General features: G+C 36.5%; 1 protein-coding gene across 7 annotated transcripts in view; it reads right to left on the bottom strand.

The window, feature by feature from the left end:
* The window catches only part of LMBR1 (limb development membrane protein 1), a 201,578-nt gene that overhangs the window by 31,140 nt on the left and 155,231 nt on the right, over window positions 1-15,207 (bottom strand). For 5 of the 7 annotated variants that reach the window (XM_032244888.1, XM_032244893.1, XM_032244891.1 and 2 more), the window contains 5 exons: window positions 13,026-13,102; window positions 12,311-12,388; window positions 10,037-10,110; window positions 9,712-9,802; window positions 8,390-8,456 (listed from right to left, as the gene is read on the bottom strand). In XM_032244888.1, coding sequence (XP_032100779.1) covers window positions 8,390-8,456; window positions 9,712-9,802; window positions 10,037-10,110; window positions 12,311-12,388; window positions 13,026-13,102 — 387 coding nt within the window. Of the gene's footprint in view, window positions 1-6,902; window positions 7,849-8,385; window positions 8,457-9,711; window positions 9,803-10,036; window positions 10,111-12,310; window positions 12,389-13,025; window positions 13,103-15,207 lie in introns of those variants that run through there. The other 2 variants (XM_032244889.1, XM_032244890.1) reach the window with 2 other exon arrangements.

The following is a 15,207-nucleotide window of genomic DNA, read 5'->3' as shown; positions in this document are numbered from 1 at the left end:
TGCCACTGCACTCCAAGCCTGGTGACACAGCGAGACGCCATCTCAAAAAAAAAAAAAAAAAAGAAAAGAAAAAAAAATAATAATAACATGAAATTGACCAATTTAACCATTTTTAAGTGTACAGTTCAGTGATAGGAAGTATATTCACACTGCTGTGCAACCATCAGCACTATCCATCCCCAGAATTCTTTTCATCCTAAAAAACTACAAATCCATACTCGCTAAACAAGAACTCCCACTCCTCTTCACCCTAGCTCCTGGCAACTCATGAAACGAACTGCTCTAGATACCTCTTATAAATGGAATCACACAGTACTTGCCTTTCTGTGACTGGCTTATTTCACTTAGATGTCATTCCTTCTTATAGCTGAATATTCCATTATTGTTTCTGTACCAAAATCTTATCATCCACTCATCCACTGATGGACACTTCGGTTGTTTCCACCTCTTGGCTATTGTTGTAATGGCCTTTGAAAATTTTAATAGTAAAACCAAAATACTTGGTCAAAAAACCTTCGAACATGGAAATAAAGACAACCAGGGTAAAAGCAAGACAAATGGAGTATCTTAGTTCATCTATTCTGAAAACACAATATATATTCAACATGGTGGCACCCACTGACATCAAGGTACTTACTGACTTCCAAAATACTTATTAACTAGATGCTGTGAAAAATAAAAAGATGCAGAAAATATGGTCTTGTCCTTTCAGGAACATCAAGTTTCATGAGAAAGTCAATACAGATAGGTAAGTATAATACAAGATTGAAAGTGCAAGACTCTGAGATACCTTCATGTGTGATGCAGGATTTGACGCTGCCTCAGAGAATAAAAAAGATTTGGATAGGTAGAGAAAGATGAATGGGAAAAGACTGTGGGAACAATGGGAACCAAAGCTTAGAGATGGAAAACTGTATCTGCAAATATCAAATCAATTTTAGTCATGAGTATTTACATGCAACAATTTCATTTTGTTCTAATCTGGAGGCAATTTAATTTAATCATCCAGAACTAGAGTATGTGAACTTGAAGACAAACTAAAATCCAACGAAAGAGAATTACAATCTCAGTCCAAGAAAGAACCTTATGTGTTAATTTTCAAAGACATTCATGAATGCCTAAGCCCTCCAGTGTGGATGGTAACTGGCTGCTCTCTTCCTGAGGAAAGCTCTCCAGAGATGGGTCTCCACGGGATCGCTCAATCACACTTTCTCACTTGGAAGATTAAATAATTCCTTATTTCTTTTGGTTTGGTTTAATGTCTTCTTACCCTATCCTTCACAAAGAAAAGGACATCCGCTTAGAATCTACTTCACAGACACTACTCTCACAATAAAACACTACAATGATATACTCAGCTCTCTGTTTTTTATGCTATACAAGCCTTTTTTTTTTTTTTTTTTTTTTTTTTTTGAGACGGAGTTTCACTCTAGTTGCCCAGGCTGGAGTGCAATTGCACAATCTCACAGTTGCTCACTGCAACCTCTGCCTCCCAGGTTCAAGCAATTTTCTTGGGATTACAGGCATGCGCTACCATGCCTGGCTAATTTTGTATTTTTAGTAGAGAGAGGGTTTCTCCATGTTGGTCAGGCTGGTCTCGAACTCCCGACCTCAGGTGATGTGCCTGCCTAGGCCTTCCAAAGTGTTGGGATTACAGGCATAAGCCACCGCGCCTGGCCTCTTTTCACTTTTTAAAAAGGAAAATGAGAAGAAAGAGGTAGATGTGAGGCCAGGCGCGGTGGCTCACATCTGTAATCCCAACGCTTTGGGGGGCCTAGGAGGGAGGATCATTTGAGCCTAGGAGTTCAAGACCAGCCAGGTAGCAGAGTGAGACCCCATTTCTACAAAAAATTAGAAAGTTAGCTGGTGTGGTGGTGGGCGGCTGTTTACCCAGCTACTCGGGAGGCTGGGGTGGGAGGATAACTTGAGCCGAGAAGGTCGAGGATGTAGTGAGCTGTGAATGCTTGTGCCAGTGCACTCCAGCCTGAGCAACAGAGATAAATCTTGTTGCAGAAAAAAGAGGCAGATGTGAGAAATATTACCAAGATGAAACTGAATACTGCTATGAGGTACTGGGGCATTTACCTTAACTCTCAAGGTTCTGGTTTGGCCACTTGGATAGAAAGTGTCCCAGAGCCTGAAAGGAAAGACAGCAGAGAGAGAAAAATGACAGGTTCTGTTTTAGAAATGACCAGTGTGCTGTGGCAGGAGGACACCCATATGTAGCAAAGAGCTAGATTTCTCTGTTTTAGCTCAGGGCAGGTGATGGTTTGGAGGTCTGGTAGTTGAGGAGCAGTAAAGGAGACAGCTCAGGAATGGCCAGAGAAGAAGGAGGGAAAAAGAGAGGATCAGTGACCAGAAACGAAGACAGACAAGATTTGAGGGATGAAATTACAAACAGTAAATGCTATGGAGAAATTAAAATAAAAATAGAACTAGCAATTAGGAGGTCACTGGCAAACAGTTAATTATCTCTTTCTATAACTCCGTTCTGGTTTGAAATTAATGTTCAGGTGACTGAGATCTGATAGAAGAAATGATTTCAAAACGTTTTCTTCTTTTAACTCCCTCTGGGCAGCACACGAAGTTAAGAGTCATCAGAAAGAAGGAGAATGCCAATAAAAATTAGAAACAGAGTAAAACTCAGGTGAGATTTTTAAGTTTTCTACAAAGTGCACATACTGTATACACAGGCAAAAACATGCATACATATGCACAGGAAATGGTTTGAAGAGCTGTAAACCAAAGACATTTCTGGAAACTTGGAAGAGGAAAATGAAATCAGAAGTGGCGGCTGGATATCTAATGTTTAGTTTTCTTTATCAGGACTATTTATTCATGCATTTACTTATAAGATTAAAAATTAAAAACACAATTTCCTACAAATGAGATAATCTGTTCATCTATCTCAGAGATGACTGTGCATATCTACTATTAAGAATACTCGCCTGGCTAGGCGCTGTGGCTCACACCTGTAATCCTAGCACTTCGGGAGGCCAGGTGGGCAGATCACCTGAGATCAGAAGTTCAAGACTAGCCTGGGCAACATGATATAACTCCATCTCTACTAAAAACACAAAAATTAGCCAGGTGTAGTGGCAGTTGCCTGTTCAGCTAGTGCTCGACTTACAACCACGATTGGTTCCAACAGACCGGTCGTAACACGATTTGGTCGTAAGTTGAGTAGGCTATACGTACAGTACTGTGAAATGATGTTATAAACATCTTTAAGTCATATTTTATCATAATTTTCTTTCATTATTGTTATATAGCAATTTCTCCATTTCATGGATGGGCCCGCTTCGTTGCTTTGTTATAACTTTTGATTGCATGGGTGCAGAACCTTCCGCAGCTTCACGAATTCTTTCTTTATCTTTCAAAATCGTCGACACAGTCGAGTGTGATAACTTCGTATCACCTGCGATCACATTCACTTTCTTTCCTCCTTTGTACTGCTTAATTACCTTCATGTTCGTGTCGAGATCGATGGCCTTTCTTTCCTTCTTGGCAGGCTGAGGCGTAGACAAAGACAATTTCCTCTTGGTAGACACCTTGAGAGGGGTTTGATGAAAAATATCCAAGACACAAAACACAAATTGCTGTACCGAGTCTGGGATAACAGCTGAAATGGTGCAGGCGGAGATGGTAGTGCTGCCGGAAGCTGGTCCGCACTGTCGTACGCCCAGCTGGGCAACATTTGCGCTGCCAGACGTGGAGCAGTCGTGGCTAGCGATTGTGGTCATAAAGTCCAATGGTCGTAAGTTGCATAGGTCGTAAGTCGATCAATACCTGTAATCCCAGCTACTTAGGAGGCTGAAGCAAAGAATCACTTTAACCTGGGAGGCAGAGGTTACAGTGAGCCAAGACTGAACCACTGTACTCCAACCTGGCCAACAGAGCAAGATTCTGTCGAAAAGAAGGGGAGGGGAGGGGGTAAGGGAGGGGAGGGAAGGAGGGGGGGAGGAGAGGGAAGGGGAGAGAAGGGACAGAAGAGAAGGGAGGGAGGGAGGAAGGGAGGGAAGGAGGGAAAGGAAGAAAGAAAGGAAAAGTCGGAAGAAAGGAAAGAAAGGAAAGGAGAAAGGGAGGGAGGGAGGGAGAGATCCTCAGTGAGGCTGGGAGTGTGAGGGAGGACGGAGGGAGGGAGGGAGGGAAAGAGGGAGGAAAGGAAGAATACTCAGTGAGGCTGAGCATGTGGCTTCTGCCTGTAATCCCAGCACTTTGGGAAGCCATGACAAGTAGATCACTCGAGCCTAGGAATTTGAGACAAGCCTGGGCAACATGGCAAAACCCCCTCTCTGCAAAAAAAATACAAAAATTAGCCAGGTATGGTGGCATGTGCCTGTAGTCCTAGCTATTCAGGAGGCTGAGATGGGAGGATTGCTTGAGCCCAGGAAGTTGAGGCTGCAGTGAGCTATGACTGCACCACTGCACTCCAGCCTAGGTGACAGAATGAGGCTGTTTCAGGGGGAAAAAAATGAATACTCAGAGAGGTTAGAGGTCTTTATTCTGAGGACAAATTAGACCCTTACTATCGTTGTCTAGTTTTAATTATAACATTTGAACTGTAACATTTTTCAAATTACCTCTTGAGGTTCCCCCCAGCTAAATGGTCCTAAAGGAAATTATTTTTGCATAAAAATTATTTTATAACAAAGGAAATTTAAAGTATCTGAATATCAACAGGTAACTAAATTTGGATATGGGTGACCCACAGACATTTTCTCAGACAGGTGTGTGTGCCCTGAAAGAAGTGTAATATCAGGAAACACATCTTGTAGATATCAGAAAGATGAGATTTTAGGGTGGTATCATTAGCTGCTCTCTTAACTGTTTTAGACATTTTATACAAAATATTTTTAGGAATTCTTTATTCTTAACAATCTCAGCTGTATATAAAAGCTTATTGCTCAGATGTAAAAACATTAGTAATCAACCAAAAGTTAATTCATATTATTCATTATTTTCTATAATATATCTGAATATAATTAAAACACATATATTTTTGGTGAGACATTTTCAATGTAGGTTTGAAATTATTTTTATATCAATGTCATAGTTAGGAATATGGATTTATATTTCCATTTCACATTTGTCATTGCTAGGCCTCTGTGAAAGCATCGTTTATTTCTGTTTCACAATAAGAGCTGGAGAGAGAAAGCCCAGGGTAAGTAGGGATTACCAAAACCCCAAATAAAGACCTCTCCAAAAAAGACCAGTTATAAAACAAGGTCCCTTCATCAAGAAGGAAAAGAGAACAATCTACTTTACCTCCTGTAGGATAATAGACTGTATGGGGCCCAGATGAGAAATATGTGAAAATACTGAAAATAAATTCAAGCTGACTTGAAAGAGTAAGTGTTTTTGTTTTACTACCATGAGTACATTAAAAACAAATTGTATTTGGACCCTGCATAACTTACAAATTATAGAAAGAGCTTCCAAGATGAAAAATAACTATAAAAATAATTTTAAAATATAAACTATTAAAAGCATTTCAAAGACTATCATTTGCATCTGAGAAAAATTTTTCCTCTTTAGTTAAAGGAGAATTCAAATAAAGAATAATACAAAAACTTCTCGATTGTTTCATGACTAAGCATAACAAAGAACAATCAGCAATCACACAGAATCTATTCTTATAAAATTCACTGCAACATTTAAAATATTTTATTACATAGAAGTTTGGATATCTATAGATAATCAGTTGATCCTGTTCTATTTTCACCTAGTTTGCAAACATCTCCTTTAATCACCTTGAAAGTCTATTAATCTACACAGCAAATTGTTTGCTAAAACTATGGACTTCAAATAGCCCCAAATTTTAGATTCTGAAAACTTAAGTATAAACAGGCAGCAAAACAATGTTTTGAAAAATATATTAATTTACATGGCATTACTTTTTCAGGGTTCTAATTAAAAATTTTAAGTACAGATTCTTTGTGCTTCCTATGAAAAATAAAACTATCAATTATACTAATTCTATTTAACCAAGAATACATGGTCAAAATTTTTCTCACAACTTAATTCTTTGTGGCAAGTAATATGCTTGTAAAATTTACTTAGGGGTGATTTTTTAGTTAGTACAAAATTTTTCATTCAAATATAACAAGCTATTTAAAAGGAATTATTTAATAAATGTGCCATATCACACCATGCGCTTAAACCTAAAGCCTGTGTTGCCACAACAGTAACAGTAGGCAAGTTTTTAAAAAGGAAACATGTCCATTGAACCTTTCATTTTTGAAGCAAAAACACTGCCGAATTATTTCTTTTATACTAGGTTCTATGTATCTCAATTTACAACCAAATTTATACCCCTCACTAAAATAATTGTTGAAATAATAGAAAAATTATGTATGTAGAGGTAAACTATGATTTTTCTTGTTACTGCATTTCTCATTTCATTGTAAGTGACGGGGCACTGCTGGTTGGTTTCACAGGAGCAAAGGAGACCACACTAGGGTCAGGGTTTCCTTGAGAGAGGCGACAAGAAAGAGTGAAAAATGTCACAGCTTGGAATTTGGCTGCTTAAATACATCCTCTATTCTAGTCTTATAAGCTTTTCAGCTGGCAAATCAAAATCCTGTTATACACTAGGATAATATTCATGACAATTCTCTAGATTTTATCTTCTTAAAATCAAAGACTCAATTCTAAAGGGTTAATAGAGGAATTACAAAGTAACTCTCTAGTTTGCATTTCCCATAATGCTAAAATAAAGCTTTTTCTTTTAGTCTAGAAATTTGCTTTTTTAATACTGTGAAAAGCCTCTATGAATCTGTTTAACGTATTTATTTCTTTTCATCTATTCAATGCCACTGGGCATAACATGTAATGCAGTACGTGTTGATATTTTGCAAAGCACCACATGACTCACTGTACCCTAATGCACTCCATTAATCCTGTTTGGACAGCTGGGTCCAGGCATTTGTTAGCTGCATTTTAATTGTTCCATCTTTCTTTTTTTTTTCTTTTTATTTATCTCTATGGCAAACTCCTCTGGAATTTAATTTGTTGGCCTTCAAAAAATAAATTTTATCATTAGTTTGTTTTCTTTGTATTAAAACTATGCTCAGCATGTAATTTTCTTCCATAAAATCAGTATATATTAATGATTAGCAATTAATCTTAAATAACAGTACAGTAAATGAGTTTCATAAGTGTTAAAATGATAGGGTGGTTGAAATATAACAGAAATTATTTAATAGACGGTCATAATATAAATGATAACATTTAATATCAAATCAGGTTACTAAAGAGGATACTTTTGGCATTTTCCAGATTCACACACCGTAAGCAGATGTCAAAACAATAACAAGTCCTTTAAAGCAAACACAACAGAATTAAGACTATCTCACACACCAGTTTTCTATTAGTTTATGGAACAGCGGTCCCTCTTACATGTATATTTTATTTGCTATTAAAACATGAAATCCTTTGTAAGAATTATGAAGATAACTACAAAGTTTACTTTCTTTGCACAGCCTGCATTCCTGATATCTGTAAGTCTTCAATAAATAATGGAGGCAATATGAGAGCTAACTCAAAAGCAACTCAAAGTTACTAGTGATTTTTGTTATGAGCAAGTAGCTAAAATTTAATGATCAAAATTTTCCAATCATTTCTGGGCACTCTTAAGTCAAACTCTTAAGTCAAAACCTAAGTCTAGAGAATCAGATAGAAATGCTTAATGGAAATTTTTGCCTGAAATAATATTTAGTGAAGAACTGAGAATACAGTCTATGATAGCATTTTATAAAAGACGACCAAGTGAGGACTTATTCGACTATTTCAATGACAAAGTGAAAATCTGTTTTACTTTTAAAAGATGATCAACTTCTCTGTAAACTGAAACATTAAGAAAATGACAGGAATGAATGACAGGCAAGTAGAAACTCTCAAGGGTGTCCTTTGAATCAAAGTATTTTCTCAGAGGTTACACTGCTTTCACCTCTATTTCGTGGACACAAAGCAGCTTAAAATCATTTACAAATTTTCAATTTTTTAAACCACACTAAATTATAAATGCTCAAAAACTCTTCTACAGAAAAATTAGTTTAACATACTTTCCTCATTAGAGGACTCAAACGCCTAACTTATGAATGTGTCAGTAAAAACAAAACAAAACAAAAAACCAGCCCATTGTTTGGAGAAAGAAGGCTTTTAAGTGTTTATAAAATAAATGGTCTTTATTTGACAAAAGTATTTGTCTTGGTATGGCCCTATACATAAAGTACAGAAGTAAAGGTGTAAAATGATGTAGCAAGAAACACTGTATTTCAAAGGTAATCTTTTTGAAAAAGTTTGTAAACTAAAAGTTAAATAAGTTTAATAAAGAGTGTTTTAAAAAGCATGGATTTTTAAGTAAAAATTTCTCATTCCAACTTACCCAGTGTTCTTGACATCACAGGCAGAGCGGAGCTCAAGACCAAGATAGACACACAATTTCCAATGATCTGTTATGAGAAATGAGAAAGAACATTGGGCAGTTAAACAGCAGGATGACAATAAAACCCATTAACATTCTGAGAAATTATTGTGCATTCTAGTTACCTAGTGTACTTTGCCGATTTCTTAAGGATACTATTTAGTATAGAATTTTCAAAGAATAACAAACTTTTAAAATAGATATTTCAAGTTATATCTGTAAGTTCTAGAAGATGTTTACAATACCTAGCACAAATATAGTTATAGAATACTTAAATTACTTGACACCTAGATAATGCATTTTATATTACTGATTGCAGTTGCTAGTTTCAAAAGGCTCTGCCTGTCAAGTAAACAATAATTAACATATTGGATATTTCTGACTACGTTTTTAAAGCCAGATTATTGCTTAAGATCTCTTCTATCACATCTATTTCTAATACGCTTATTATAAGATTTTAAAAGCACCTGAAATCCAAAACCTCTAAACTCTTGTAATAATGTATCCTATGTTTATTCTTCCATAGTAAATAAGAGGAGTTGAAAATACTGATTAATATTTATGATCACTTAAACTAGATACTAAATATCTCAACTACTTATTAAGTTTAAAGAACTAGCTGTGTGTGTGTGTGTGTGTGTGTGTGTGTGTGCGCGTGTGTGTGTGTGTATAAAATAACTTCTCCCCTTTAATAGGCTAAAAGTATAAAGTAAAAACAAAACAAGCTTGCAGCTCTTATTAGTTATTCTTCTTTGTCAGCCTATGGGAATATTTTAGATTCAGTCACTATATATGGCCTTTTTATTCTGAAGCCAATGACATGTTGTGGAAAAAGTCAAATTAGCCTCAGACTACAAAATGTTTCTGAATAGAAGTCTTCCGTCTTACTTTAATTATTCAAATTTGAAATACTTTGTCTCTACTACTTGTAGCAACTAAGTTCTTCAGATTTCAAACAAGCTCCCTGAAGTACAGTTAGGACAATCAAAGTTACTTATTAGCAATACGTTTTCTTTAGAGGAAAAAGAGTCCTTTCAGGAGCCCTCTATAGCTAGTTAACAAGCTCTGCGGTTCTATGCACTGACAGTGAATGGACGCCATCCAAATTAAACAGGGTACATCCCTTTCCCACTCACTCAGCATTTTGAAAATCTTCCAGTTTTTGTTTACGCATGTTACAAACAAATACCTATCACTGCAAATGAACCATTCAGGATGACTATTAAATAGAGCAGTCTGGGAAGGCAAGAGAGAGGCCACAGTCACCTCAGATTCTATCTTACCTTTGTCATAGTTGTGTCATCTTTCTTGGGAGTAAAGTTTCCAAAAAATCGAAGGCTATAGAAACCGACAACAGAGGAAACCATAAGATAGCTGTGAGAATCAAGGAAAAAAAAACTCTCCAACAGAATGCAAGTTTCTTAAGTTCTCAGCAGTCTGCAAAAAGTCTTAAGACCCATAAGAAAAACAAAACAAGCCATCTTGAGTGTTTGAGGAAGACTAATCTGTTTTTTCTTCCAGACAAGTGTCTTAGTAAATAACCACTGCCCCAGAAAACTAGATATAAAATTTGTGGATAGGCTGAACATTCAGCTAAAGAAAGGATACAAAATTAAAATGATTTCAAGTGCAGCTCCCACAAAACCAAACGTAGAAAGAGACGCATTTCCTATTCCAGGCCCCTGGAGGGAGAGAAAGACACTTTTCAGAATTTGATGACACCATTATATCGGTTTCCCTAAAATAGCTGTTTCATAAATATAAAAGAGTTGAAATTAGGAATGTTTAATACTTTGAAACAACATCTAGACTTTCAGAGGCCAAAAAAACATGACATTAGACTGATTTTATCAACAAATTCAGGCACCATGTTAACAATTTTAACAAGCTCAAGAAAAATTACTTACCCCACATGTAATTTAAGTTACTTGTCAAGATGATATGATCATGCTTACTATTTTAAAATGGGGCAACTGGCTATTTGAGGAAAAATAAATCCTGAATATTTTGGGGAAAGAGCTTTTAAAAATACAATAGAAAAATAAGAATAGGAAATATAGCTATCTGAATCCTGAGGCAACATACAAAGATTACACAAAGTATGTCAAAATTAAGCTAACAGTAGCAAAGAGAGTAAATGTGCATATCCTGTTTCCATACCTGATAGTTTCTTTTTCCCAAATCTTCCTTGGGAATTCAGAGTTACAAAAGATATAACTGTTAACCAGATTTTAAAAACGTAATGCTATAATTTTTTTCCTAAATAACTATATCTATCTCAAAAACCATATCTAGAACTTTAGAAAAAACACAAAAAAGTTAATATTTTTATAATGAGCTCTGAAAAAATCATTCCCTGCTGAAGAACAGTATTTTCAAAGATTACTAATAAAGGAAACTATCTGAACCTTTTACTAGTCAGTACAAATTACATCTAACAGAAGCACCAGGGATAATTAACAACGTACAGTCAGCCCAATAAAAAATAACTTTTTGACAATCTTTTGAAGAAGAAATAAATAATGCTGGTAGAAAGTGATGGGGTTCAGGACACACTAATCCAAAATATGGAGCCTTAGTATTTGAGAAAACCTAAGAAGGTCACACACTGATCTGCCCCTCTTCTCCTGTGAAGCAGGCCGTGAGACCCCCATTGGAGGTGCCCTCACCCCGACCCAGAGGAGAGACACAAGTTTATCTCTGGAGACACAAGGACACTGAGAAGAATATGAACAGGCCTTGCTAAATTCCCCCCAGTTTATAATCATTAGATCACACCCCCATCTTCCAATCATACTTCCCCACTACTGTCCACTCTTCATCAAACTTGAACATAAAAATACACAGGTCTTTCTGTTTCTTTGGTCTTCTTCATTTCTGAAGACCCCTGCGATATGTAAAACTTATCTTAAATAAATTTGTCAGCTTTCTCTTGTTAATATGTCTTTTGTTATAGGCATCTCATCCATGAACCTTGCAATAGGTTGGGAAACAATATTACTTCTCCCCTACAAAGCTTATTGATCAACATAGAAAATATTTTGGAATTATGCTGCCTCAAGAGAAGGCATGTAGGAAGGATTAAGATGATCTAATTTTTTACACAATTACACAGCGAGCTCCTATAACGTACAAGTCATTCTCTACTAAGCACTAAGGGGGATGGGTACAAAACAGTAGGGGCTTGAAGTTTGTTTTGGTATGTTAGAATGGGTTAAAAGTGAAGAGGAAGTCAGTACAGTAAGTGACTTCTTGTGCTATCAGTGGGGTTGGGTATAGAACTGAAGAAAAAGATCAGGCTGTACATGGAAAGGATAGTCTCCTGTCTGTCTGTACGATGAGGCACCTGGGGCATGATGGGGCTTACACTCGTGGAGGAGGGGCTGTAACTGAACGTAGCAATGGCAGTAACAGCCGGCACAGGGTCCTGGAAAGGATAGTCTCCTGTCTGTCTGTACGATGAGGCACCTGGGGCATGATGGGGCTTACACTCGTGGAGGAGAGGCTGTAGCTGAACGTAGCAATGGCAGTAACAGCCGGCACAGGGTCCTGGAAAGGCTGGGGTGGGGCATCTGAATCAAGAATATGGCTAAAGGAATTTCATATAGTTAAATGAATTTCAGTAAAATCAAGATAAGCTCTGATAAGAAATCTAAAAGGAAACTCCAACACTTGAAAAAAAGGCCCTGTCAATCCAAAGTAAAAAATCAGAAACAAAAATCACGGTTTATTTATGAAGGCTCTTTGCGTAAAGAAATTCATACAACTTGAAGTATATATATGCACAAAGTTGAATGTTTTCATTTGCTTACTTGAAATACTCAGGGTATAGGCACAGAACACTTTTGCAAAAGAAAGACATTTTAAAGGATTTTACATTACCCTTGTTCCTTTTGGCATTGCTGTTTCATCAACCAATAGGCAAAGAATATTACAAGCCACCAAGAGGACCGAGATGGACTACAAGACAAACAGCAAGCTGTCAGCTCTCAAGATTTTTTACCAATACAAAACATTAAAATCTAAGTAACCAAAAACTGTGTTTCAAAATAGAGGGAAAGCAGCCAAGACCAAAACACTATATATAAAACTAAAGTGATCAGACTACAAACAAGAACTGAAGAAATTATAAAAAATTCTGTAAGTTATTGCAATTTCAAAGCTTGTGATAAAAGCTAGTAGTATAGATCCTTTTACTAAGTAATCTCACCAATTGGAAACACACAACTCCATAGACTTAAAAAAGTGGTAAAATATTATTGGAACTAATTTCATAATGTAATTTTCATATTTTATCATAGAATTTAAAGCAGGGTATCAGCAACACCTTGTCATTTTAATTTTCAATGACAAAAAAGGCTGAATTTCCTGCTTTCATGAAGAAACAGATAATCTTCAGAATTTCTAAAAAAAATTGCTATTAATTTCCATTTTTGTTTTGTTGGGTTTTCATAAATAAAGGCATAGATGGATTTGAATCCTGTTGATAGAAAACCAGTTTACTAGAAACCATTTAGCTGAGGGAGCTGCCATACTCAAATGCTGAAGTAAATAAAATATAATTTGCTTTTATTTAACTAGGCAAATAAATTCTTACTGTCTCAATAAGAAGGAGAACCATAACAGCGGGATACACCAAATTTCGTTCCCATGCTGAAGCCTTTTTTCGCCTCTCTATTAAAAGGAAAACAAAACAGTTTTCTCCAGATTAACATTTTCATTCCATAATGTTATAATCTGTTTTTTTACATAATTTCTTTTTTAAAAAACATAAATTACTTTTAATTTTCCCCCACAAACTATAAAAACTAAACATAGGGCCTCACTCTGTCACCCAGGCTAGAGCACAAGTGGTCCAGCCACAGCTCACTGCAACCTCCTGGGCTCAAGTGATCCTCCCACTTCAAACACCCGAGTAGCTGGGAATACAGGTAGGTGCCACCATGCCTGGCTAATTTATTTATTTAATTTTTTGTAGAGACAGGGTCTTGCTATGTTGCCCAGGCTGGTCTTCAACTCCTGAGCTCAAACGATTCTCCTGCCTCAGCTTCCCAAAGTGCTGGGATTTCAAGAATAAGCTAAAAATCAGAGTTTTAAAACCAGTTCAAAATACCTCAATCCGGTGATGCTTGAATTAGCTCTGTGAAGACATCTCAATCATTAAGGAAATATATTGTTAATATACAGCTTCCTTTGAAAATATAGAAATACAGTAGGCCTTCTATAGCCACAGGTTCTGTAATACTTTTCTATCATATATGGATTTTGGTATCCATGGGGCTTCTGAAACCAGTCTCCCTTGAATACTGAGAACCTGCGGTATTTGCATTTAATATAGATCTACATATTGATATTGATTTATATCCAAATGAATAAAGTTACATGAGTAAAAATCCCTTCTGTTCTGAATATCCCAAAGATAAACACTTCTGGTTTTCTAAAGGCTGAAAGCAAAGTACTTTTATCTACAATGGACTCTCTTATATCAACACCAATCCTCATGCTAAGAACAAGTAGAAAAGATAAATCCAACTTAATTTTTTAAAAAATCTGTATGAACACATCAGAGAGCTACCAAGAAAATGAAAATTGAGGGGCCAATATTCTGTGCAGTGAACTGAGCTAAGATCTCCAATTTGTACCACACCTTCCACTGCCATGCATTTCCCAATATATAAATGGCAGGGACCCAAGAGGTTGAGAAATCAATGGGTGAAAGGCAATGATTCTAAAGCAAACCTTTCAGCAAACTCAACAGAGCCAAAAAGACAGACACTGGCATTTCGGGCTACCAATGCAGTCAAAATTTGAGAGGCTATGATCATAAGAAAAGAAAAGGGCAAGGAAGTGAGCCTGGCATACAGTGCCACTTTCCCTTCAAGACATCAGTGGCTAAGAGGCTGAGGAGAACAACAGAAAGATGCAACTATGAGGCTGAGAAGCCAAGCAAAGCTCGTCAGGCTCATGTTTCTTAAGAGGTAAAAACTAAAATTCATTAAGAAAATGGGGTCACAGTCAATAACTAGACAACCAGGCTTTCAATTAGGACCAATGAAAAGCTATACCCTAGTATGAAGGAAGGCCAAAGTGGAAATAGACCAGTCCTTATAAAGACCAAAACCTGGCTTTGAATGATCTCAAGATCTAACGGATTAGATTGATATATCCCTATTCTAATTGTCTTCCAGAAGCAAAAGTAAATTCTCCCAAAAAGAAGAAAACATCAAAGTTTCTACAGTTATAAGAAATATCTGGCATTAAATTAAACATTACCAGATATAGGAAAAAGAGGCCAGGAGTAGTGGCTCATGCTTGTAATCCCAGCACTTTGGGAGGCCAAGGCAGGCAGATCACTTGAGGCCAGAAGTTCAAGACCAGCCTGCCCAATACGGTGAAACCCCATCTCTACTAAAAATATGAAACATTAGCCAGGCATGATGGTGGGTGCCTGTAATCCCACTATTTGGGAGACTGAGGCAGGAGAATCACTTGAACCCAGGAAGTGGAGGCTGCGGTGAGCAAAGATCATGCTATTGACAGCCTGGGCAACAAGAGCGAAACTCTATCTCGAAAAAAAAAACAGAAACAGACCTCCAGTTGATCCACATGTTGGATATGTTGGATTTATCAGACAGAGGCTTTAAAGTAAATGATTATATTCAGTACAATAAATGACAAATGGAAAATTTTACAAGTAAATTTGAATCTATAAAAAATAAACGTAAAATCTAGAACTGAAAAAATTAGGTAACTAAAATGAAGAATTCAATAGTTATGAC

Source organism: Sapajus apella, unplaced genomic scaffold (assembly GCF_009761245.1).
Source record: "Sapajus apella isolate SASKATOON/1434 unplaced genomic scaffold, GSC_monkey_1.0 scaffold56, whole genome shotgun sequence".
Taxonomy (NCBI): domain Eukaryota; kingdom Metazoa; phylum Chordata; class Mammalia; order Primates; family Cebidae; genus Sapajus; species Sapajus apella.
This window is presented reverse-complemented; position numbering and strand designations above follow the sequence as displayed.